This window comes from Vigna angularis, chromosome 2 (assembly GCF_016808095.1).
Source record: "Vigna angularis cultivar LongXiaoDou No.4 chromosome 2, ASM1680809v1, whole genome shotgun sequence".
Lineage (NCBI taxonomy): Eukaryota > Viridiplantae > Streptophyta > Magnoliopsida > Fabales > Fabaceae > Vigna > Vigna angularis.
In genome coordinates, this window is record NC_068971.1 from 2765818 (window position 1) to 2790517 (window position 24700).

At 32.8% G+C, this 24700-nt stretch overlaps 4 protein-coding genes and 1 long non-coding RNA gene across 8 annotated transcripts; 3 read left to right on the forward strand and 2 right to left on the reverse strand.

The window, feature by feature from the left end:
* Positions 1-125: 125 nt before the first annotated feature.
* LOC108328893 (receptor-like protein kinase FERONIA) lies at positions 126-1599 on the reverse strand. Its single transcript, XM_017562778.2, has 2 exons — positions 896-1599; positions 126-746 (listed from the first exon to the last, which is right to left on the reverse strand). The coding sequence occupies exons 1-2, from the start codon at positions 1506-1508 to the stop codon at positions 274-276; spliced, it is 1086 nt and encodes a 361-aa protein (XP_017418267.1). The 5' UTR covers positions 1509-1599; the 3' UTR covers positions 126-273.
* LOC128195498 (uncharacterized) lies at positions 923-3306 on the forward strand. The gene is made up of 4 exons (XR_008247119.1): positions 923-1055; positions 1137-1246; positions 2416-2474; positions 3133-3306. It is a non-coding gene; the product is annotated as an uncharacterized LOC128195498 (long non-coding RNA).
* A 2735-nt stretch (positions 3307-6041) lies between these two features.
* LOC108328897 (E3 ubiquitin-protein ligase At3g02290) lies at positions 6042-13236 on the forward strand. 2 transcript variants are annotated; one of them, XM_017562784.2, is made up of 5 exons: positions 6042-6166; positions 7020-7401; positions 9306-9726; positions 11100-11209; positions 12921-13236. In XM_017562784.2, exons 2-5 carry the CDS (start codon positions 7282-7284, stop codon positions 12945-12947), a joined length of 678 nt encoding a protein of 225 aa, XP_017418273.1. In that variant the 5' UTR covers positions 6042-6166; positions 7020-7281; the 3' UTR covers positions 12948-13236. The 2 variants fall into 2 exon arrangements, with proteins under 2 accessions (XP_017418273.1, XP_017418272.1); XM_017562783.2 differs by having other exon boundaries at positions 6059-6321.
* A 1508-nt stretch (positions 13237-14744) lies between these two features.
* On the reverse strand, positions 14745-17646 carry LOC108328896 (uncharacterized). Of its 2 annotated transcripts, none has more exons than XM_017562780.2 (8): positions 17498-17646; positions 16801-16945; positions 16590-16709; positions 16464-16507; positions 16223-16348; positions 15553-15637; positions 15130-15186; positions 14745-15030 (listed from the first exon to the last, which is right to left on the reverse strand). In XM_017562780.2, the coding sequence occupies exons 1-8, from the start codon at positions 17563-17565 to the stop codon at positions 14953-14955; spliced, it is 723 nt and encodes a 240-aa protein (XP_017418269.1). In that variant the 5' UTR covers positions 17566-17646; the 3' UTR covers positions 14745-14952. The 2 variants fall into 2 exon arrangements, with proteins under 2 accessions (XP_017418269.1, XP_017418270.1); XM_017562781.2 differs by lacking the exon at positions 17498-17646 and adding an exon at positions 17283-17475.
* Positions 17647-18486: 840 nt separating this feature from the next.
* Positions 18487-23692, forward strand: LOC108329325 (ultraviolet-B receptor UVR8). Of its 2 annotated transcripts, none has more exons than XM_017563491.2 (9): positions 18487-18644; positions 19027-19290; positions 20385-20578; positions 20656-20703; positions 21403-21475; positions 21697-21868; positions 22315-22746; positions 22819-23010; positions 23374-23692. In XM_017563491.2, the coding sequence occupies exons 2-9, from the start codon at positions 19038-19040 to the stop codon at positions 23444-23446; spliced, it is 1437 nt and encodes a 478-aa protein (XP_017418980.1). In that variant the 5' UTR covers positions 18487-18644; positions 19027-19037; the 3' UTR covers positions 23447-23692. The 2 variants fall into 2 exon arrangements, with proteins under 2 accessions (XP_017418980.1, XP_017418981.1); XM_017563492.2 differs by having other exon boundaries at positions 18489-18644; positions 19031-19290.
* The last annotated feature ends 1008 nt before the right edge of the window (positions 23693-24700 follow it).

Below are 24700 nucleotides of genomic sequence, written 5' to 3' on the forward strand. Positions count from 1 at the left end.
ATATTACCATCCGTTATTATTTGTTTATTGTTCTATTACGTATGTGAGAATATGAAAGGGTGTATTTGGCTAGTTTACGTAGGTGTATATATATATATAAAGACTTACCAACACTACGCTGCAACTTTCACTGCCTTCAAATTTGTACTAGCCGAAAACGATTACAATCACAACTTCCTTTAAAATCACTTTCACAAAAATACTAAGAACAAAGAAAGCTACAAAAGCTAGAGATATCTTAATCAAACTTCACTACTTCAAAAGCCCACTAAATTACCTATGGAACATGTCTTCCGAGTCACTGTATACGGTTTCCTGTTCTTTCAGGCCAATGACAAACTCAAATCCCTCCTCTGATTTTGGGATAATAACGGTTTTGGACAATAAGGTATAATCACTAGCGATATTTGTGATATCTGCTTGTTCCTGCAACAACAGAGCAAGCTCAAGTTCCACCTCCACTTCACCCATTGCTGGTCGTTCATCAGGTTGCTTATTTATGCATCTTAAGGCGATGTCTATAAAGACTTGCCAACATTCTGGTGCAATCTCTCCTTTGATTTTCGGATCAATATTCTCCTCAATACACTTCTCCCGTAATTCTTTTTCTATTTCAAAATAAACCCGTTCAAAAATTCTTCTTACTCCCACAACTTCCAGTAGAGTCATACCAAATGAGTAAACATCCCATTTATCTGTGACATTATTGGACGTAAATGACTCAACAGGTAAGTAACCATAAGTACCTAAAAAGAGAAACTATCATCAGCTTTGTTCAGTTTAATTCACACAAATTCATTGCAGTAAGTAAGCTAAATAAAACCGACAACTATTCTGTAGCAGCATATAATTATAAGATATATTATTATACAATAACATAGATATGAACAATTACCTAAAAAATCCGTTTTTATTGGTTTTGGTTTTTCCTTGAAATGTGCTCCCACTAAGCTAGAGCTGAAACCTGAGAGTTTTGGGTGCATGTTGTCGTCCAAAAGAATTTTTCTAGGGTTGATGTCATGGTGAATGATGGTGCGCTTGAGTCCGGCATGAAGGTAGTGTAGTCCACGAGCTGCTCCTATGCAAATCTGTATCCTTTTTTTCCATGGCAGTGCTTCCCTAACCTCACTTCCCAGGTGTCGATCCAGAGATCCATTGGACATGTTCTCATACACAATAATACTCTCTGTTTCGTGGTTGCAAAATCCTACGATAGACACACAATTAGGATGGCGAAGCTGACACGGTAACTCTACTTCTCTTTTTAATATTTCACAGCGTTGCCCGTGAAATCGCTTCACTGCGACTTCGTAATAAGAACCATCATTATGTTGGAGACAACCTCTGTATACTTTACCGAGTCCTCCTTTTGCAATTTCTCTGTTATGATCAAAATTGTTGGTTGATTTCCGAATATCAGCAAGAGAAAAATGACGGCACAACTCTTCTATTACGGTTGGATATTGTCTCCTAGATGAACTTGAGTCACCAAAACATTTCAGAAACATTTTTAGATTTCTTGGCACAGAGATTGAAACTGAGTGTCTAATTAGTACCGACACCCATGGTTACATTTTAAATTTCTTGCTAAACACTATATTTTTTTGTTAGTTTTGATAAAAAAAAGTTTAATATATTGATTAATATCAAATGAAAAATATGGACAGCTTTTGTTGTTTCATCATCGAAGGTGGTGGGACTGTCAAGATAAGGTGTGTGTGTTTCTTTTCCTTTTTGAAAAGGTAAAGTGAAGCACAAAATAGTTGCTTCAAACATGTATTCCTGTATATATGAGTCCAGATTCCCTCTACAACATAGAAAAAAAAAATTATAATATTTTTTTTCTCTAGTTTATAAGTTATTCTTCAGAGTTGTTTTTATAGCATTCTTTTAGTTGTTATTTGATTAAATATTTTCAGAAAATTTTTCAATTATTTTAATTTATAAATAATAAATATTATGAATTGGTTTTTATGATATCAAAAAATTTAGTTTTAAAGATTAAAATTCTGCTACTGCTATTGTTTTTTTTTCCATTAATAATTTAAAAATTGAATTATTAATTACAATTTTTTGTCAATAAAATTTAGTTTTAATGATCATTAGGGAAATATTAATTACAATTATAGACAGATTACTAGTACTGACTAAATTATTCAAATTTTCTAAAATATGAATTAATTATAAGTGCTTTCAATTAAGGATGGAAGTAATTCTTAGCATTATTTAATTATAATCATTTCATCAATTTGAGTATTTTCAATTAAATTAAAATTAAAATATTATTATGTTGAGTGTTTAAAATATATTTATTTTTTTAAGTATTTTACTGTTTAATTTTATCATCAAAGATATGATTTAATTTGTCTCCAATTTATTAATTCAACTTGCTTTTTTTCTTCTTTAATCCGACAGGTTTATGGGTAGTTGTGTCCTTATTTCACTCCCACTATACACCAGTTACAAATTATCAGGTATAATAAATTTATGAATTTGATAACATTTACTCTAAAGGCTTTTTGAAGTTGGTCAATAATGGCAGTATTAATTTGAATAGTTATTTAAAGGTATTTCTATTCTTTTATATCTTTTGTATACCTGTGATATTATATATAGTCTTTGATTATTTTGATGTTTAGATTTTTAAAAGTATTCCTAAGGAGAAATATATTTAAAGTTTGTTATGGAAGAAAAAAATCAAGATGTATTTCATAAATGGAAAGGTAGAATATTAAACTTGAGAGATTATCAATTATTTAATTTTGTCATTGGTGGTATGGTTGAGTTTTCTTTCTAAACATATAGATGATAAATTTACTAAATTTGGAAATGATGTACATGGTTGTTGATATTTACTAAATTTTGTCAGTTGCCTGGAGTACTGTATATTGTTTTGGAAGATTATGCTATCAATGACAATTATGATGAAGTTTTTGGATTGAAATATTGATGATTATCTATCTTAAAAAGTTGTTAAGCAATACTTTTAAACATACTAATACAGATAATAATTTTGCAGAAAACTAAGAGTAACATATTATGTATGCAATTTCATGAGTTTTATTGTGAAATTGGTTACAAGATATGCTTAATTGTGTAATTAATTATGACTCCATGCTTTCTATTTTGCAGGTGTCATGGGTTAATGAAATTGGACATAGGTTTCTGAGAACTTATTGACTATTATTATTCATTGTTACGTGACATTTAGAAGATGGTGACTGCTTATAGGTTTAACAATAATACCGAGTTTCGTTTCTATTCGGTACTTGTTTATGTATGAAAATTTATTTAATTCTGTGATGATTAATAACACCAATAATTGTATTATAATTAAGAAGTCTAACGTTAATACATATGTCTTGGAAGTTTTATATCATTTAAAGATAAAACGACAATGTACAAATTATATTTTATAAGTTGATTTTGTAACGTTAAGTTATTTTTATTTTACTTTTAATTTATTCTATATTCGATTTGTATATACCTTAGTCTAAGAAAAATGTGTAAAATATTTTACTTCAATTAAAATAAAACCAATTTTTCTAGTTTATAAGGTTAAGTTATATTTAAAATCTAATTTTTAACTTTTTTTTATAGTCTTGGAAATTCTGAATTTATTACTATTACTAAATTATACGTATAATGAGATTTTTCTAGTTTTTTCTTCGTGTAGGTATGTTGTATATTGACTTGAAAGTAAAATTAGTGAAATTGGTCGAATTCATATTTGTGATAGAAATAATTGTGGTTAAAAGTTAGTCTGAGAAGTGATGTTTTGATGGTAAATTCTTTATAAAAATCCTATAATTGTTCTATGATGTTATATAACATGATGAAAATACTATTTGACTATGAACAATATCTTATAATTTAAAATCTTGAATATTTTTCAAAATAATATTATAAGTCTAGAATGAGTTGTAAGGAATAATTTATTTAGTTTGAGAACTTTCTGACCATATCAAGCTTAGTCTTTGTTAAAATAGGTTGGTTTGTAAAATTATAAGTAGGTTTTACTGATTTACATGAGTTTTAATTTTATCTCATATATTAGCATATTTTTGTCTTGATAAATATATTTTTGTTTAAAATAACATATAACTATTGAATATCATATTTTTTTGGTGATAATTTAGGCTTTGTTCGTTTAGAGTGATTTGGGGGAGATGATTTGAATGGATTTGAGGGTAATTTTGTTGTTGTTTATTTAGTGGATTTGTGGGTAATTGAGAGTGGATTTGGAAGTAAAGTTTGTGAAAATTAGTGTAGGATTTGATTGATGTGATAGATTTTAAAAATGAGTTTAATTGGTAAAAATTAAAGATTACCAAAATGCCCTTAGTTATAAAAGTAATATAAAATGTTATTTATAAATGTTATATTTAATTGTAAAAATGTTTATAAAGAAAAAAAAATTATGAATAATTTATAAAATTAATGTTTAAAAATTATAAAAATTAAATAATCAACATATTTTTAATAAATTAGAAAATATAATATACCTAATTTGATTAAGATGTAGATTTTTTTAAATTATAATATTAAAATAATTATAAAAAAAACTAAAAAATATATAACCTGTAACCGGTTACGCGTGTGCCACCAAAATTTCATTCTTCTGTAACCGGTTACATGCTCCTGTAACCGGTTACGCCACTCTTCTGTGTTACACTCTGTAACCGGTTATCACTTCTTCAACCCGCACTGCTTCCACGTTTGGTCATCTTCATGGACATATGAGTCTTTGTGTATTAAATCAGAGCAAATCCTTGCAAATTGGCGAGATAAGTTCAACAGTACTATCTCGCAAATCAGCGCTGTTCCATCGTCTCAAATCGTCGCAAGAGAACAACACTCGTTTTCCAAATCCATCGTTGCCAATCCCGTGAACCGTCATTTTCCTTCAAACGAACACAGCGTTACAGAATAATAACTTTTATGTAAAAAAGAATATGTAATTTTACTCAAAATACATAAATGACAAAAATAAAGAAACATATACTGTTTTCTGTATAGAAAACCATTGTTATCAACAATTTATAATAATAGGTTAATTTTCACACCCTGTCAATATAAAATTGCGAGTAAATTAAACTAATTATTATGACGTTTTGTAAAGTTATGTTTTTTTTAGCATTTACAAGAATATTTCTTTAGAAGATTATACTGTGTAATGTTTTAACCAATTAAAGAGACAAATATATAAAAATGATTAGAATGATGCTTTTTAAACAATAAAATAAATTACCACAAAAGTACAAAAAATTATTAGGAGTTTGAATAATTTCACAGAGTATTTAATACTATTCATTCTGTAACTTTACATTCTTAACCAGTAAGTAATTACGTGAAACATGATTCCAAAAATAATTATTTTAAAGTTAATAAATTTATCATGAAAATAATCTAATAACTCAGTATTATTTATATAAATCATTACATTTTTAATAATTTTATAAAATTTAATATTAGTTAATGATTATATCTTTATGTATATATTTTCCCTTTATAAGGTACAGCTATATACCACATTGCCGTGCTTATACATGGAGTACAAGAACATCAGATATGCAACTTGTCTCAATGAATATGGTACAAATATTTTATTTTAAACATAAACAAAAGAGTCACTGTCCTTCATATTTAGTTTTTATTTTTTATTTTACAGAAAAAAGCATATTCAACATTTATTTCAAAATTAATCACAAATTATTGCATCCAACATATGCAAACATTGAATAAAATTGAAATGGATGAATTAATAATATTATTTGGCTTATACAAAATAATTATATATATGATTGTGATATTTCCAGCATTCAATGTCTAAATAAAAGGATGATCTTCAACCTAAGCTTTTGACACAAAACATTTACAAATATCCAAACATGCACTAAAGCGTAAAGATTAAATAAACATTCCCAGGGTTTGAACAAAAGTAAATTCAATATATTTGACTAACACTAATCTCAGCCATTGAATTTTTTATAATGGTATCTGACGGTTATAACTGGCGGTTTGTCGGTGAATCACTACTTTGTGTTTCATGTTAGACTTTTGGAAAAGTTTTGAAGGGTTATAGATTCCTCCACCCACTCACCCACTGAAACAATGATGGGACATTAGAAGAGAGAAAAGCAGAGAGAAAGCAAGAACTCATCTGGTGATTCGTTCTGGCAATTTTTCCCAAAACTCCAAAACCCCCCTTTTATGGAACTAGATTTCCAACTTCACAAAAATTTCAATCTTCTATAGCTTTATCTGTATCGCACTCTTATTCTCTGCCCCCAATAACAATTTCATTCAAAATTCTCTCAGGTGTTTTTTTTTTGTTTTCGTTTTCAGAAATTTAACCGCTGTCTTTTTCCTCGCATGCCCTTTTTGGTTTTTGATAGTTTGGTCTCCTTCTTATTTGAGAATCGCAAATGGGTATTTCTTTTTTCAGTTTTTCTTCTATGGGATTTTTTTTGGGTTGATTTTTTTCTTCTTGTGTGGGGACTCCGGTGTTTCTTTTGACAATTGATGCATGTGATTGTTGTGTTTTTATCTTGTTGACTTTTCGATTTCTAGGATGGAGGGCGTGGTTTGCTTCTTTGTGTGTAGGTTGCTTTCTAAATAGTGAAATCAGTGATTGTGATATTTCAGCTGAAACGGAAGTTGATCCTTCTGCTAGTTGATGTATTAGCACGACTAACCGGTTACCAGTGAAGTAACCAATCATTTTTGCCAAAAATTGAAGGAATATTGCATCTTATAGCTTTTCCTTGAAGCACTCATAGTTGCAGTACACTTTTTTGGTGTTTAGTTTTATTGCACGTATTTTTTCAATGATGTTTTGCGTGTGTGATGCTTTGGATTTGGAGCATCAACATTAGTTGAATTGTATTGTTCAATTCAGGCTTATAGAAAAATCTGTTATTTTTATTTTCCAATTGCATGACTAGAAGCTTGTACTTTGCCCTTCTCAAATGGTTTTGGTTTCAGTGATATTTATTCAATTTCGATGTATGTTTCAGGTGATCAAGAGAATCAGAGCTTGCTCATCCATATAACAGATCATCTGAACAGAAGAGGGAGGGTACTGGTTTGCGGAGGCAATTGTACTTCTGCGAGCTTAGAATCCTCTCTCCTTTATTTATTAATGGAAGGATAGTCATTAGTCTTGTTTAGTGCTGTTGGGGACTCTTACATGTAGCAGCATCAATGTTTTGATGATCTTTGAGTTGAGTAGTGAAATTTTTTTAAATTGAAAGAGAGAAGGATATTGAAGCTGAAACAATGGGATCAGTTTGTTGCTGTTTTAATGTTGATGATTTTGAAGATTATGTGAATCCAAATAGTCCTGTATATAGGAACTGTATGTGTCTCAGTTGCTTCCTACAGAACGTTTTGACTGTGGTATGTTTCTAACTCCTAACACCCTGTCATGTTCCATTCCCTTGTTTTATTTTGATTCACTTTTGGACCCTGTCTTGCGTGTTCTGTCTGTAGTTTGATTTTGAAGTATTGCTTAATGTTAAACAACCGTTATTGTGCCTCCATAACTTTACAACTTGGTGTTTTTTCAACCCTTCACCATGGGAAATTTGTGAAGGGAGGCTCGTTATAGCATTGCCATGGACAATAGTGGCCTGTATATATGGCTGAATTTTTGTCTTCTTCATATTCTGACACCTGCTATGGTAACCTAGAGGTCTTTCTTCATGGTCATGTCTTGATGCACTATCTGTGCTGAGAATTCCCTACGTGTGAAGTGGCAAACATACCTTTTACATTTGTAGGAGCTTCTGTTGTTTTTTGTTATTATTATGTATACATGCTTCCTCTTTATTGTTCTGTCGCTCAGAACTATATAATGTGAAAAATACTCATAATTGAAGTCATATGTTGAGATTGCTGTCATTTTCATTAGTATTTTGAAAAACCTTTTAGTATTGAACTAGATTTCCCAATCATCCAAAACATTATAAATTGTGATGTATTTCATATATGCATTTTTTCTAAACTTCTGGTCTAAAGTAAATATTAAGGTTGTCAAAATTGAGAGTTTGCATAAACTCATGGAAGCTCTGAAAATTTGCATGTAACGTAAACTTTCAATAGTTTACTTAATATGCAGAAGTTATTAAAATGCCAACACATAATATAATACAATAATTCAACATTTCAATTCCATTATAAAATAAAGAGAAAATTATTCTAATTACTCTTAAGGTTTGGAAAATTACACACACCCCTTTTTCCTATCCCCAATCTTCCCTCCTTTAATTGTCTGATAAATATTACACAGATACGTTTGTTTACACTGCGCCAACCTCCTCAAGCTCTTGAAAAGCATTATAACATGTACCCATACGAGGGAGATCACTGTAAGTATTGAAAAAATTAGAGATTTTAGTGTAATTTCACAAAACCTCAGGGGTGGTCAATGTAATTTGCCCTAAAACAAAATAGAAAACTACATTACCCCAATACATTGCACTAAGAAATTAAAGGAACAAAACCAGTGTATTTGATGTACTCCCAAGTCCCAAATTTTGAATCAGTGTGTAAATACATGAAATTTATTTTGGTTGTTCTTATGCACGGGTCAGTTAATGAAAATACCTTGTTGGTGAGTGTTCTTATACAGAAAAGAGGCAGGCCTGGTCCGGTTGGAAGAGAGAAAGAATGCCACTGGCTCAGATACAGGTCTGATTGCATGATAGATGAACAGATGAGAGGAGAGGAGAGAGAACCACAAATTTCAGACCCAAGTTGCAAGAGAATAGTGGAGTACCCTAGTTCTCTGTTTTTAATAAATCACAACCCAAAAATGCTCTCACCCAGCATTGTTTTGGGCAACTATTGCCCAACGGAATTTGCAGAACTACCACTAAAATCGTGATTTTGCACTTGTTTGAGCGAGTTTTTTTTTTTTTTTTTTTTAATTTACTCAAGCTTACTTTAAAACGAGTTAACCCATTTCATGGATTTAGGACCGTAAATTGAGTTTACGTGTAGGCTTATGATTTTGATATTAGATTTGTAAGGGATAATTTTCTTGAAGTCCTGGTGCTAAACTTCTTGTGAGAAGGCCATAAAAAATTAATTAATAAGAAGTTGTAATCGCCTATAATTTTGTTTAGGAAAGCTTTGCTGCATCTGTTAATCTAACGAATTTGGTGTTATTAATTCAATTGTATTGATTGCTAAGTACATTAATATTTGGTGGACAGTATTTTAGTCTTAGATCCATTTATAATTACGAGAACTGTACTCCTTATATGCTAAATCTCTTTCCAATCTTCCTCAAATTTCAGTATGCATCAATATTCCGTAGAGGGGAAGCGCATGCGATTCCTTCATCTTTACAGGGCACAGCATCTATGACTTCTACAGCTTCACTTGATAATTCTCTATCTGACATGTACCGCTCTCCTCCAAGGCCCTTGCCTTATGATTCAGACCCCAGGTTTTTCCGTTCACAGCGAGATGGATTAGTGTCAAGACGTGAGAAGGGTTCAAGTCATTTGAATGAAGAGTCAGAACCTCTAAGAGGTGATGTAGATGCTGACTCAGAATCTTTAAGTTTGGGTGGTAAATGGAACGATACCAGTGAAGATGGATCAAAGGAATATCGGAAGTCCTCTGTGAGACTTTCATCAGCAAAACTTACGACTGGAGCTGGGGTTGTCTATTCATCGTCGGAAGTGGAGGATGTCTGTCCAACTTGCCTTGAAGGTATGATTTTTATTTGTACTCAAATTTTTCATCAGAAGATCACACGATGCTGGGGCTCAATTTTGCATGAAATATTGGTCTGTAGCAAAATCCTGATAGCAGCAAAATGTTCAATTTAGGGCTGCTATAGTTGGATAGCTGTTTGATTGAAGACTATGGATACAAGTTAAATGATTTGTTCTACTCATTGATAAAATGCTAAAAAATGGAAACATACCAAAAAAAATAATTATAATGAATGTTAAAATTCAGTCTTCAGATAATTTCATTAGTCAGTTACCACTAAAGTCAAGGAAGCAAAAGGTGCAGCTCAATGCATGAGATTCCTGGTTATTAAGGGTTTGGAAAGGTAGATGTTCACAACCTTACTACAGTATAGGCCATAGCCAGAATTTGAACTTGTAACTTTCATGTGTCTGTGTCGGAAGGAGCTATCTTTACTGTTGTACCATGGTTCATCAAAAGAAGTTGTGGCCACCAAACTCTGAAATTAAAACTTTTAAAAGAAACCTCTTTGAAATATAGGAAAACACAATGCGAGCTCTTTGAAAATATTACAAACGCATCATGTGAAACTCTCTCCCTTAACACAACACGGAAAACAGAGAAAGAACTACATGGAATGATGTAAATGCTTATAAGAATTGAGGGCTGTAGCCTTTCTGAATTTTTTAGGATATGAACAAAACTGACCAACTGAGGATTGTGATGTAGGGAAGGCTTTATCTGTAAATGATGAAATGCCACTGGAGATCTAGTTTAGTAACAAAACGGGGAAGATATTGGCATTAATCATGTTTTTTGGTCTCCGCTCTCCAATACATGCATGAAAGGAGGATATGTTTAGTCTTGAATCAGAACTACACGCTTTCTGATATAAAATATAAGGAAACCACTAAAAATATTCTAAAATCCAGCTTTCAACTATGTGCTCAAAACAGGGAGGGCAAGTAGGGGTTTACTCGGATATTATATTTTATTTGATTTACTTGTTGCAAATGATATTGAGACTGTCAGGTGTGCCTTCTGTCCTGTAAATTGTGAAGAGGGAACAAAAAATCAAAGCTTCATGTTTTGAATAATTAAAGAAAATAATTATGCTTCATTCAATGGTTTCTACATGCCATTTCATAAGGTGATCTGGAATGTAGAAAAACATAGTCCGTTAATATTGATTGGCATTGACTTAGAATTTAGAATGTAACTTTATATTTGAGCTCAGGAATGTTGGAGGCCAATCCTTAAATTTTGATGAATACTTGTGCTTGTAAAAACGTATATTGGTTGTACTTGTTAACACCAGGATGGACACTATATTGGCAATAGCAACTTTATCATATTCTTACATTTGTTTCAATTATTTTTGCTTGCAGAATACACTGAAGAGAATCCAAAGATATTGACAAAATGCTCTCATCATTTTCACCTTGGTTGCATTTATGAGTGGATGGAAAGAAGTGACAATTGTCCTGTTTGTGGGAAGGTAATGTTTACTTGGTATTTTATGAATTATTTCTTACTGAAATATCCCTCTTCATTAGAAATTAGAATATGGAACACATAAAATTAGTAGGTTGAGAACCAGGCTGAACTAGTTAGTTCAACCAGAAACCCGCAAATTGACTATGTCTCTGGTTTAGTTATGTAAACTGTATGGTGTCCAGAGTGCAAAATGTTTTTAACCATCCAGTTCCAGAACAAACTGTTGAACAGGTCCAGTTCTTCCCGTACAAATGAGCTTGTGTGCCAACATATTGCTGAAGGGCAAAAGTTTAGGATTGAAAAACCATCTAATTGGCATGGTAGCTTGGAAAACATCAGGCTACCAAATAACAAGATTCTTGTTAAGAATACTTGGTTAGTATTTGTGCAGTGCGTGATGAAATGATAAATAAATAAATAAATAAATAAATAAATAAAATGTATGAATAATAAAAAAAAATCATAGGTTTTACTCTGTTAGTCATTCAATTCCAGTTGTTAAGTCTCTCTGTCCAACAGAAAACACTGCTCCGTGATTTTTTAGGCAGTTTCTCGACCCTGTTCTTGATTTGGGTGAGCGGCTTATTAAATCCGTTGAAATTTCTTGTTTATTTATCTCAGAACAGGGGAAAAGACAATGTGTTTGTGATGAGGGAAATGGCTTGTGAAATTTCCGCATATAGTAATGCTAGGAACGCATTCCTTTGAAAGCAGTCTCTTTCATTGGTGAAATTTATTGGAAATCACTGAATCTCTCTCCTAAATTTTTAGTTTTGAATAAATCTTAGTCAATACGAGAGTATGTTACAAAGAGTGTGTTCTCAGCACATCTCTGGCCAAAAATCATAAAAATGTGTATGCTTTTGCTACATAATTGTGATGTTGGACATAGAATGTGCCATTTTGTAATATTTCCATTTAAAGGGCTTGATAAGCACTTTTTAATAGTGAGATGGAATTTCCACTTGGGATGAATTTAGTATGATTTTATGACATGAGGCTTGTAGGTACAAAAAATGTTGTAAGAAAAACTGAACTGAATTGAAATTAAAGGCCAAAGCCATATGTTTATATAAAAAAGGCCGTTTTGGATACATAACAGGCGTATTTCAGTTTTTCTTCTACAATAACTATTTATTATGATCATCATTCATTGTCTTATGGAACTTATTTTCTGATGCATTGTATCTTTTTAGAAACTGTAGCTTTTGATCACAGAAATATTAGGTTTATTCTGTGACCCTTGGTTATTAACTCTGTTACTTGTTACTACAAACTTAATGGCACGGTCTATTTATTAATCAATATGTGATTTTATATAATTCTAAAAGTTTATATATGATAGGAGGTGATGGAAATGCCGACATACTTGGGCATGATAATAATTATTTTAACTTCGCTGACATAGACTTCCACCTGGCATGCATTAATATTGTTTATATGTGAAATATCACTTGTATGTCAATTTATTTGTCTGTCCGTTTCAGCTTGATTCTAGCAATATTTTTTATTTTCACACAACCTTTTATGATTATGCTATTTTAATATTGATCTAATATAATATATAAATTCAGCATGACTGGAGTGCTAGCACATGGATAATAATTTGTGCATTTGACAATATGTGCATTCAAGATTTGTAGGCTAAAATCTGCACTAGAAGTTGGGGTGTACTGAATCGTGATATTTACTTATTTATATTTTTGTTGTAGGAGATGGTATTCGATGAAACGACTTAATCTTGACTAAAAAGGTTTATGTCGTGGATAATACCAACATCAGAGGAAAGGAAAAATACAAGCATAGACATTGTGAATACTTCAGATTAAGTGCTTATCGTGTATAGTTAGTAAATAACTTTTATTAACCATCAATGTAAGTTCAATCTCATACAAGTTGTTTCTATATTTATACTTTGGCCCTCGCCAAAACTGCGAAGATTAAAAGAAAATTTCATTTTAGGTGGGAACTTTGTAATGGTTTCAACAGTTTGCCTTGTAATATAATGATTACCTCTCTGTTTTTTTATTTTTGAGTTTTTGTTTATATTGTTTATGAGCTTACTCCATAAGTTCAGTTTTTGAACCTCTTTTCCTAATTGGTTTATGCAACTGATGAGCCGTAGAAAGAAGAGAATTAATCCAAATTGCACATGGGAAAATATGGTTAGTTCCTTGGAATATTGCTAATTTTTAAAATTAAACGAGATATGCAAAACCAAACTTTTGAAAATTTTCATTAAATCGTTTTATATTAAGTGTGCCTCAACTCATCGTACACATTATAATTTCTACAGGTTTGGTGTACTCTGATTTTCTTTTAATTTAAATAAAGTTCGTATGATTTGGTTTGGCGTAAACCACTTTTTAAGCTGAGCGCTGATTTGACCTGTTTTCCGAAGCAACTGTGTGAATGTGGTATTTCAAAAAGCTTACAGCAACTTGACGTGTGCTGAAGTGAAAGTGTAAATGAAAACATGAATCTGTCAACAACACTGGTTGCAGGGTCAGTAGCAGAAGGATGAAAGGTCCTTAAGTCGTTGCTCATCAATGTTTTCGGTCAACAAGAAATATGACAAGGGCCAAAACCTGAAGTTATTGGTTGTAAAGATATAAGCTTGAATTAATGGAGGATTATAAAGCTAAAAATACTATCCCTAAGCTCTTATTTAAACAAAAGGCTAATAAAAAGTTATTACTGGGTTAGGAATAAAAGAGGGAAGTAACATAATACTGAACGGTAAGGCGCGATGGAAGTGAGGTCGAACGGTGCATCAGAGGATAAGCCGAACGGTAAGACAAAGGGGAAGTGAGGCCGAACAGAAAGAAAGGGAGAAGCGAAGCTGAACGGTCTGAACACTAAGGCAAGGAGGAAACTTAGCCGAACGGAGTAAGAGAGGGAAAGCTAGGCCGAACGATAAGACAAAGGGAAAGTGAGGCCAAACGGGGTAAGAGAGGAGAAGCTAGGCCGAACGGTGTAATAGAGGAAAAGTAGACCGAATGGTATCACGATAAGGCAGGGGGAAGTTAAAGGCCGAATGGTGGTTTCAAGGGAAGAGGGAGTTAAGGGCCAAACGGTAGCCAGGAGGGAAGATGGAAGGATAGACCGTATAGTATTTAGTAGAAGCAATTTGGGTTAGCAGAAAGGTTAGGGCTTCGAAATGTGACACTATAAATAGTCTTTCTGTAACTCTATTCAGGAGGTTATTTTCCTTTTGAGTATAGACTGAGCATATTTGCTAGTGGAGGAAGATAGGCTTCCTTAGGAGAGATTACACTTGTAATTTTTTATACCTTACAGAACAATAATACATACTTTCATTTCTATTGTTCTAGTTTTTTAGTGAGAAGAGAGCGTAGATTTAGGTTACTCGTATAAAGTAACCTAACATACTGTGACATCTTTCTCTAGGCAAAACGGTGCTAACGGAAGGGAAATTACATTTTTTTGCAAACCAAATCAAGCATAAGCATTTCACACAGGGTGCAAAATTTAAAATAGCAGGACAATAAATGTATGGATAGCAATGCCAGATAAATAGCAAAGACATTGAATTTATTATGGCTGCATCCGATAAACACGGGCAAAGACACACTATATACACATTATTGTAAAACATAAACATTCTCTTGCATGTCAATAGAAGTTTCACATATGATAGAGTGCTATAAAACTCTGAAGACCAACTTGTCATTTCCAAGGTTTCATCCTTATTGTATAATAGAAACTGCTAAGAGCTGAAAGTCAAGTTGTAGCAACTTGGAAAGCTTTCAAGAAGACTTCAGGGATTTGTCCACCACTCAACTTGTGTTTTCCATTAATCTGCCAAATGATAAATAAGTGAATAACTTTGTTTTTTTTTTAATCTTTATGAAACTGTAAAAAAACAGACTGGAATTTAACACTGTACACAGCACCTACCACATAATATGGAACCCCTGAAATGTTTCGAGAAATCGTGTTAAGCTCCTCCTCAACCTAGGTAAATAGAGTCATGGAAAGAAATAGCAGCATTAGTCGATCTCACCAAGTAAAAATCGGGTTTTGTTGTAGCTGTTGTAAAGTAATTTATGCCATTTCGTGTCTGCCTAAGAACTAAGGTTCTGTATGGTTACCGTTTAAATGGTGTAATGTCTACACAGGTAAACTGAAAACTAAACACAGACTGAAAATATAACGCTACCAGTTTGACGTTAACACCAAAAAGAAGGAAATGAATTTAGCATTTTGAAGTTATAACTTGCAATGCCTTTTAACTCAAATATTAAATCCAATAATGCATATCCTAGTAATAATTTGAATTTGAAAATAGCATAAAGAAGTGTATTTTTATATGTGTATTACCTCCTTCAGACCATTGTTGGGATCCTTAAGAAACTCTTCTGCTCCAACTATACCAACCTTTGCAGCAGATTCAAGAAGAAACTCACTGCATCCAAATTGAAAATGATAATTACTATGTCGTAGGAACTTTTTTTTAATAAAGTAGTAGAGCTAATGCAATGCTAATTGCAATCCTAACTATGTTAGTATCTAAGGAACTAGATTTGAAGACAATTTAGTTTAAATGTCCAGCGATGTCTGCTAAATCCTACCACAAAAGACCACCCATCATCGCATTTGTTTCAAGCTGTTTAATTTCACTTTTGAATTCACTTTAAAGAGTACTGTTAATTTTTTTAATGCACATCCCTGGAAGAAATGAGATATTCAACCTCAAAGAAATAAAAAAAAAAAGAAAAAAGAAATATATATATATATATATATATATATATATATATATATATATATATATATATATATATATATATATATATATATATATATAAATCGCTTGTCTTGTGAGTATTAAGCGTCACTGATATGCCATAAAGAGAAACAATTCAGCTCTACTGAAACCCATTCCGATGGACATGTCTTCAATGGAGTATGTCGTATTTGTCCTTGGAAGGGCTTAAAAGAACATACATGAAGTGGCATTAATTGAGCAAACAAAACAGATAACAACACTTACTGGTCACCAATGTATTTTCCCTGTGTGAAATAGCCTATGGCAAGTTCTTCAACTAGAAGATGTTGCTTCTCAGGACCCTGCTGTCTTGCAAAATATATAAGTCTGTGGCTGTCAATAGTGTTTCCCCTGCCAAAACCATGTTTGTTGAACATAACTTAGACAAACTTCAGAACACTCCATTTTTAAAGTGATTTCTATATGCTTGTCCATTGATGAAATGTAAAACCACTATCTATCTTACGTGAGTCCAGACAAACAATACTCCAGACCAACATTCTTGAACACCTGCCAAGTACCAAACTTCTTCGTTGGGATGAAAAATAGACAACACAGACCAATGATAACAGAGTGATCAACAGATATAAACCTCTGACATCCGAGCTTCCATCCGTTCTGATTGGGAACCAAACTTTCTTCTGTAATACTCCCTTTTGTCAATGCCTTCTTTAGGAGCTTCAGGATCAAGTTGAAACGGATGCCATGTTACCTTAAATTCAGTTAAACAGCAAATTAACACATGAAAAAGGCAGACATATTTGGTTTCAATGCATACGCACAAACAAGAGGAGAGTGTGAACCTCGAAGTAGTATTTATCATTGGAGGCAGCTAATGCCCTATCTAAATTCTTTTTGCCAACAAAGCACCATGGGCACACAGTATCAGAAGTAACGTCAATTCTCACAAGTTTCTTTTCAGAAGTCTCACTCATCATCCTGCTGTTTCTGCAATATCATTACAACATAACAAGTAAACGTAAAGATTGCTATGGCAAGGAGGAACAATATTCTTAAACTATTACCATTAATTTTGAGAGAAACATATTAATCATCTCTAATCCGTCATATTTCTTCCTAATGCTTCTAGAGAACTATGACCCAAGTTTCATACCAAAACTTAAGGCTGGACTAATAAAAGTGAGATCATTCCAAACACTTTTCATTTCCTTAATTCATGTAAATGAAGCGTTGGGTTAAAGATCAATGCAAATTAGTGGGATAAAATCAAACTATTGATCTACCAAGAAAACAGTAAAGAAAGTATCAAATTCTGCATGCATACTGCATCAAAGTTTCCCTTTCTCATATCTTCATATTTGCATAACAAAATCTTAATCCGCTATAAAGGCAGATAGACAAAGAAAAAATGCTGTGAAATATCAGATGCAGAAACAACCCACAACAGTTTAGAAAACAAAAATTAGAAAGAAGATAAAGTTTGACAAGAGAAAAAAAGAAAAGAAAAGACAAGCATAATCAATAACCAACCCAATTTACCTGGAAGGATAAACAGAGAGGAGAGGCAATAAATTCAAAAGCTTTGTCACGACTCCAACGAATTGCATATGGAATCTATTCTTTGACAATGACCAGAGATTATAAACCTAAACCAGGAGGACAAACTTGTCCCTTTGATTGTATTATTATTATTTATTATGGTTTTATGTTCTTCTTAATTTCTTCTCCTAACTGTTCAAGTCGTCCTTTCAGACCCAACCATCCTAATTACCATATTTTAATAATTATTTACAAAATTTAAATAGTTTTCTTCCTAATACTCTGGTTATCAAATAAACATATATTTATCATAATTTCTAAATCTGTTAATAATTTATAGATGAAAGTTGTTATATTAAGCATCTTTTATTTAGTATAAATGAAATTAGTAAACCTTAAACATCATTCTTATCCTTACATTCTCAAATTATACATGGTCGTTGACTTTAACAATAAAGTAGAAAGAAGAGGATGAGAAGAAAACCTATATTCACGTGAGTGTAGGTGCTTACCAGAAAACCTAACTATGTATTTAATGGTGATAAAATGGATGAGAAAATAAAGTAAAAAATCAAGAACAGATGTGTATTATTTTTTTCTTTTATTCTTCAGATTCTTTATCGTTTTTGGATTTAAACAACTTTTCTATAAATAAAATTTTCATATGTTTTCTTTTTTAATTTAAGCATCTTTCTTTAACAAAATCATTAATCAACATTATTAAATTATCAGAAACCTAACAGGTCAAGCATTATTAATTTCGTCTATGGAGGAAATCTTGCCTTTGTAAGCAAGCTAAATATTATATTACAAAATAACTTTTCCGTAAGTCGAATCTTGCGTGCACGTGATTCGATGGGAACGAATATCTTGTGTTTGAATTAAATAAAAATAATATTATTTTAATATCTATATATTGAAATATATATATATATATATATATATATATATATATATATATATATATTGTAATTGTAATATAGAAAATTGAATATAGTGAATGTGAGGGTGGTGAAGAACCAGAAAAGCGTTTGATACCCGCCACTGCTTCTAAGATTGACTCTTCTACGCTTCTTCGTTTCCATTGACTAACCATTCTTCATTCTTTCCTTTTCCTTTTCCTTCTCATTTTTTCACTCTTTTTCAGGTATCTATCCTACGCTTCTCTCTCCCATTGCATTGGATTTCCAACCTTATCCTCTCCCTTCTCCTTCACACTCCATTTCCCTAAATTCCCGCTTTTTTCCTTTTTAATCGCTTATCTAGTTTTGTACTTTTGCCATAATTATCTGATTTCATAAGGAAATACCTCGATTGGCTGCTAATTTCTTGTTTTCAACTTTTTTGAAACCAGAATGATACGGAAAGCGGGTTCAATTTGATTTTCATTTTTCGTTGCTTTGATTTAATCGTTAAGATTTTAGATTTTGGGTGCGGGGCGTTGAACTTTTATTTTTCTTAGCTGTTGTTTGTTTATGTTATTATTTGTTGCAATCTACAATTGAGCTTGTTGGTTTTTGCTGGTTAAGGTAGACAGAGTATGGATATTGATTCGATTTTCGGGACAACTCGACCCGTGAGTGTTCCAAGGAAGAGTGCCATTTATGTGTGGGGATACAATCAATCAGGGCAGACGGGTAGAAAGGGGAAGGAGGACCAGCTGAGGATTCCGAAGCAGCTGCCTCCTGAGCTGTTTGGATGTCCGGCTGGCACCAATGCACGATGGTTGGACGTTGCCTGTGGCCGGGAGCACACGGCGGCAATTGCTTCCGATGGCTCACTCTTCACTTGGGGTTAGGACTTCTAATTCTCTTCTGTGTTTTACTCATTGTTCATTATTGCGTTCGTTCAAGTACTGTCTGTGTTTTGAAGTGTTGGGACTGGTTTATTCCCATGATTGTTCTGTGCTTGTGTTATTTAGGCATTCAAAGGGATATCAATTAATAAATTTGTAGTCAATTATTTGTACCTTCCCTCCGTCGTAGACTTTGCTAGGGCATAATGGTGGATCCAGAATTTGGATCTTCTCCGGCTCCCTTCCCTTCGGCCATCGTGCAGTAAACATCTAAACCTTCAAATTTGTTACGAGAGGAAATAGAATATAATGAATGGTTCAGATTTTGGATGGAGAGAATCTGCATTTTGGATCCACCGTTAGAGTGATTTGTAATTGATTCCCACCAGGGAGCTCAGGCAGGAAAGGAAAAGGGCCATACCAAATTAGTAACAGTGAGCTTGTTCATGGGACTTCCCTTCCCAAATTTAAGCCTCCAATCTATTTCGTTCCTATGTTCAGAGGCCCTAGGCATCTCCCTTATGTTATATATATAATAGCATTGGTTGGCAACATACATGTACTTTGTTAAGCAGTCAAGTTATTCCATTTAGTAGCGACCATACAAATTATTTTGATATCGTTTCTTGCGTGTGCACAGTTACCCTTGAGGTTTTTTGTTATGTGAAAACTCAAGCCAGGGGTTGGTTGTTGGATTTGAAAAATAGAGGGACAGAAAGTGTAGGTCTACTTTTGGGAGGGAGACATGTTCTCCTTGAATAGTGCTTGCAGGAACTGACTTCCGTATTCTAAGACAAAAACATCTTAACAGATTCTCATTGCACTTCAAATATAGGATGTGGTCTGTCAGAAGAGACAATTTTTCCTGTACAGTTCTTTCCTCGTTATAATTGGAATTACTTCCATTTGATAATTTATTAAGAATTTACAATAGGGACACCATGCATACCAATTTATTTACTTTAGATTATTTTTCCCCCTTTATTATACCATTCTACTTGTTTGTCTGTTATTTTTAATGGTTCATATTACATATAATTAGAGGAAACATAAAAGTATCTAGTGTCTAAGACTCATGCACGTATATGCTAGGCGCTAATGACTTTGGTCAATTGGGTGATGGAACTGAGGCGCGAAGGAAACATCCAAAAAAAGTAAAGCAATTAGAGTCAGAGTTTGTAAAATCTGTATCCTGTGGAGCACATTGTTCTGCTTGCATTGCTGAACCTCGAGAAAATGACGGTACCATCTCCACAAGAAGGCTCTGGGTGTGGGGACAAAATCAGGTAATACCTCTTAAAGGATGAATACAATGTTGTCTGAATCTATCATTTTCTTCTTCAACACACTGTTTGTATTCCAGGGATCAAATCTTCCAAGGTTATTTTGGGGAGCCTTCCAACCTAATACAGTAAGTATATATGTTTGAACACACACTGGCTTATTTGCGTGCATATTCATCATTGCTTAAAGAATAATGTTATTTATTTGATTTTTTTTTTATTTTTGTTACTTTCCTTATTTAGAGGTAAATTTACCTGAGTACCTACTTCTATTTGTCCATGCAAGGTAGAGAGGAGTGAAAATGACAATGGAAAAGCGTACTTATAATGGACATTTCCAAGCTCCATTTTCTCATTTGCCTTTTTTTCCTAAGAGTCAGCCAGCCATCATATCTGACCGTTGATTGGATATACATTTTCTGTTGCATATTTGTTACTCATGCTTTATTGCCATGCCTAACTATGATTTTAGGTTTTCCTTTCTAAACAATGTCTATTGTATAATTTATTTCTTATTTCTATACTCATTCTCAGTGTCTTTTTTTTTCACTATGAATAAAATCTGTTCCTTTTGTTGATGTAATTGCTTCTGCGAATGTAATTATTTCATAACATTTCCTTTTGCTTAATTTCTTTCATGATGTATGAGTGAATCCATTCTCTGGAATTTAATTTAATTTTTATAAAATGTAAAGAAACTGTGTAGTTTCTTTTTTTTTATGGGGGGATACAATTTTTAAATTATGTAATAGGAATTTTTTATTATGTTTTGCTGTATGTCCTCTTACCTTCCTATCTTCCCATCATTTATATCATCACACTTGCAGATTATCCGTGAAGTGTCTTGTGGAGCTGTCCATGTTGTTGCTTTGTCTGAAGAAGGCGTACTACAAGCTTGGGGTAACTCAGTTATTCATTCTTTATTTACAGTTTTCTTTCTAAAATTATATTGTTTATATATGACTTGTAAATTTATGTCGATGACTACCTTTATTGATTGACATGGACGGAGGCATATAAGTTTACACAGCATTGAATGTAGGAAAGTAAACATGAGCACTTGCAAACTGGGTTTCTTGCCACCTACTAATCAGGGTTTTCTCACTGTTTTTATAAATCAGGCTACAATGAATATGGTCAACTTGGCCGTGGTGTTACTTGTGAAGGACTACAGGGTGCTCGTATTTTAAGTTCTTATGCTAAATTTCTTGATGAATCCCCTGAGCTTGTGAAGATTGCCAGAGTGTCATGCGGGGAGTACCACACAGCAGCCATTTCTGATAAGGGCGAGGTGTAAGTGATTTGAAGGACTTACTAAATGGAGATAGTTATAAATTTAAGCATGAGAATTGTGGTTTTCCGCATGACACGTTAGGGAATCTCACTTCGGGAGACAAGATACAATGGAAATGCTGCATCTATTATGCAAGTTTCTGTTCCTTTGGCTCGGCTATAAGCAAAAGTCGACTGTAGTTATACATAACTGGAACCAACCGTGTAACCCTGTTATATTATATTCTGAGTGTCCTTGGTTTAAGTAGGTTCTGTTTGAAAAATATCTGTGGCGAGGTTTATTATTCTATTTGCAAGGTTTTCTGTAGGTTGTTGGGGATGGATCTTGTTCTGCTTAAATAGTATTATTGGGGATGCATAAGCAGTATCACCAGTAACTATTTATTAAATTGGCTTACTTGTTATAATACTTCCTCACTTGTTATATTTGTCCTTGGAGCTTGCAGTTACACATGGGGGCTTGGAAATATGGGCCAGCTTGGGCATTCTTCACTCCAGTATGGGGATAAAGAGTTAATTCCAAGGAGAGTGGTTACACTTGAGGATGTTTTCATAAAGGATGTGGCGTGTGGTGGTGTACACACGTGTGCTGTAACTCAGGGAGGAGCACTTTATGCCTGGGGGGGCGGTCAGTCTGGGCAGCTAGGACTTGGCCCCCAAACTGGATTATTCTCGTGTGTTGCTAATGACTCGCAGACATTTTTCCGAAACATTCCAGTTTTAGTTGTTCCTAAAGGTGTTCAACTTGTTGCTTGTGGACATTCCCACACACTTATCTCTATGAGTGATGGTCGAATTCATGGATGGGGTTACAATAATTATGGCCAGGCAGCCAATGAGAAATGTACATATGCTTGGTATCCATCACCAGTTGACTGGTATGTATTTGTTACTTAAAGAAACTTTTTCATGACCACACAGGCTTTTATATTGAAGTTTCTAAATCACAGGTGTGTTGGGGAGGTTCGGAAACTTGCTGCTGGTGGTGGCCATTCAGCTGTGTTGACTGATGCTTGTTCGTTAAAGGAGTTATGTGAGTTTGTACTTGCAGATAGCATGACTTTAGCCAATGCTGCTAAGGTTGAGGATATTGCATATAGAACTGGATCAGATGCTTTGGCACGCCTTTGTGGAAGACTCAGGTACGTGTGGTGTTTATGATTTTTATATAAACTGCTGCTTAATTAGACTATCATTAAGTTACGGGATGTGGCAAACATTATTAGTCAACAATTAATTAATCGTTGAAAGGAAAAACAATTGTTGGTGATGGTAGAAGAGTATAATATTTGATGGTAAAACTGGATTCATTCTTGAGCTGAGTTGGGGCTTCATGTTAAGTGTTTCTGAAAGAAAATTCTGGCACAATTGCCTTTTGTCGTTGTTTTTTATTTTATGCACTGTTATGATACAGTTTCTCTCCCTTTCACTTTTCTTTCCTATTTTAGCTTTGTTATTTTCTCAATGAATGAAATGCTAATGTTGTGGCAACAACTTAATGGCAGAGAGTATATGCTTGCTGGCGGAGCTCTCGAGCAAAAGGATGAGAAGAACAGTAAACTCAGACTTAGCATATAAAGTTAGTATTAGTAATTACTTGTGCATATTAAGTTGTACGATATATGTATTCATAATTAGACCAACGTCATTATTTGGACAAAAGCAATCATGCAATTGACAAGAAAGATCTTACGAGACAATGAATTTGTTCGTATCGAATCGATGGATCATTAACTCGGTGCAAGAAATTTCTCAGACATCTATCTGATTGAACTCTTTATCTAAATGAGACTCTATTAATGTTGATCAGCTACTTTTATGCTATGCGTAGCTACAGTAGATGACTTCCTACTTTGTATCTCTCCTAATCCCAAAAAAAACAATGTTCCCTGCGTTTTAGAGCACTCTGCTGTTACCAACTTTAAGCTATCTGTAATCAAGTTCCTGCTGCAACTTCCTCCACCCTCAAGACATTAACGACTTTCTGGCTGGATTTACCTATTTTTTTACCAATAATTTCTGTCTGGATATTTTATTTTTAGGAAAATAAAGAAAAGTTACAGTTTTTTATGATAATTGTAATTCAGTTAGTTTTATTTGAATTCTAATCGAATATATGTTTGAATTTTAGAAATTTTAAGTGTTTGTTAAAGGAAAAAATCAATGTTAGCGTATGATAAACCTTAAAAAATTATTAATGATTTTAAATTTACAAAGTAAAAAAAGTAAATGAAAAAGAGCTCTCTTTAAAGTTAATAACATATTAATATTAAATGTTTCTTTTTTAATAAAAACACTTGATAATTACTAAGATTAAATTCACGTCGAATTATTTCAATTAATAATAGATTTAAAAAAATAATATTTAATTGTCTCAATCGTTAATGAACTCAAATAAAATTGCAGAATTAAAGTATTCGTATGAATATTATAATTTTTTTCTCTTATTAATTAAAAACGAAATATTTCATACTTTTTATATGAAGTTGACTATGTATCAACCAATTTAATTTAATAGTTCAATACTATCTAATATAAGAAAGAGAATGGTAAATCTTATATTACTGAAGAAAATAACAATTTAACATGATAAATTAGATTTTCAATAGGTGGAATTATTTGTTTTGGACATTTTGTGCTCCCAATTGCTTTTTTATTTTTTTTCATTAATATTTTAATCTCATTATGATATTTTTTGGATTTTATATTTTGTCACATGAAAGAAAAATCAATAGGAATAAAATCCTGCGGCTTCGAGCATGATAAGCTTATTTAAGTGAAAACCTACTTCATCCCTGCATCTGAATTTCAATCTTTTCACTCATCTTTATC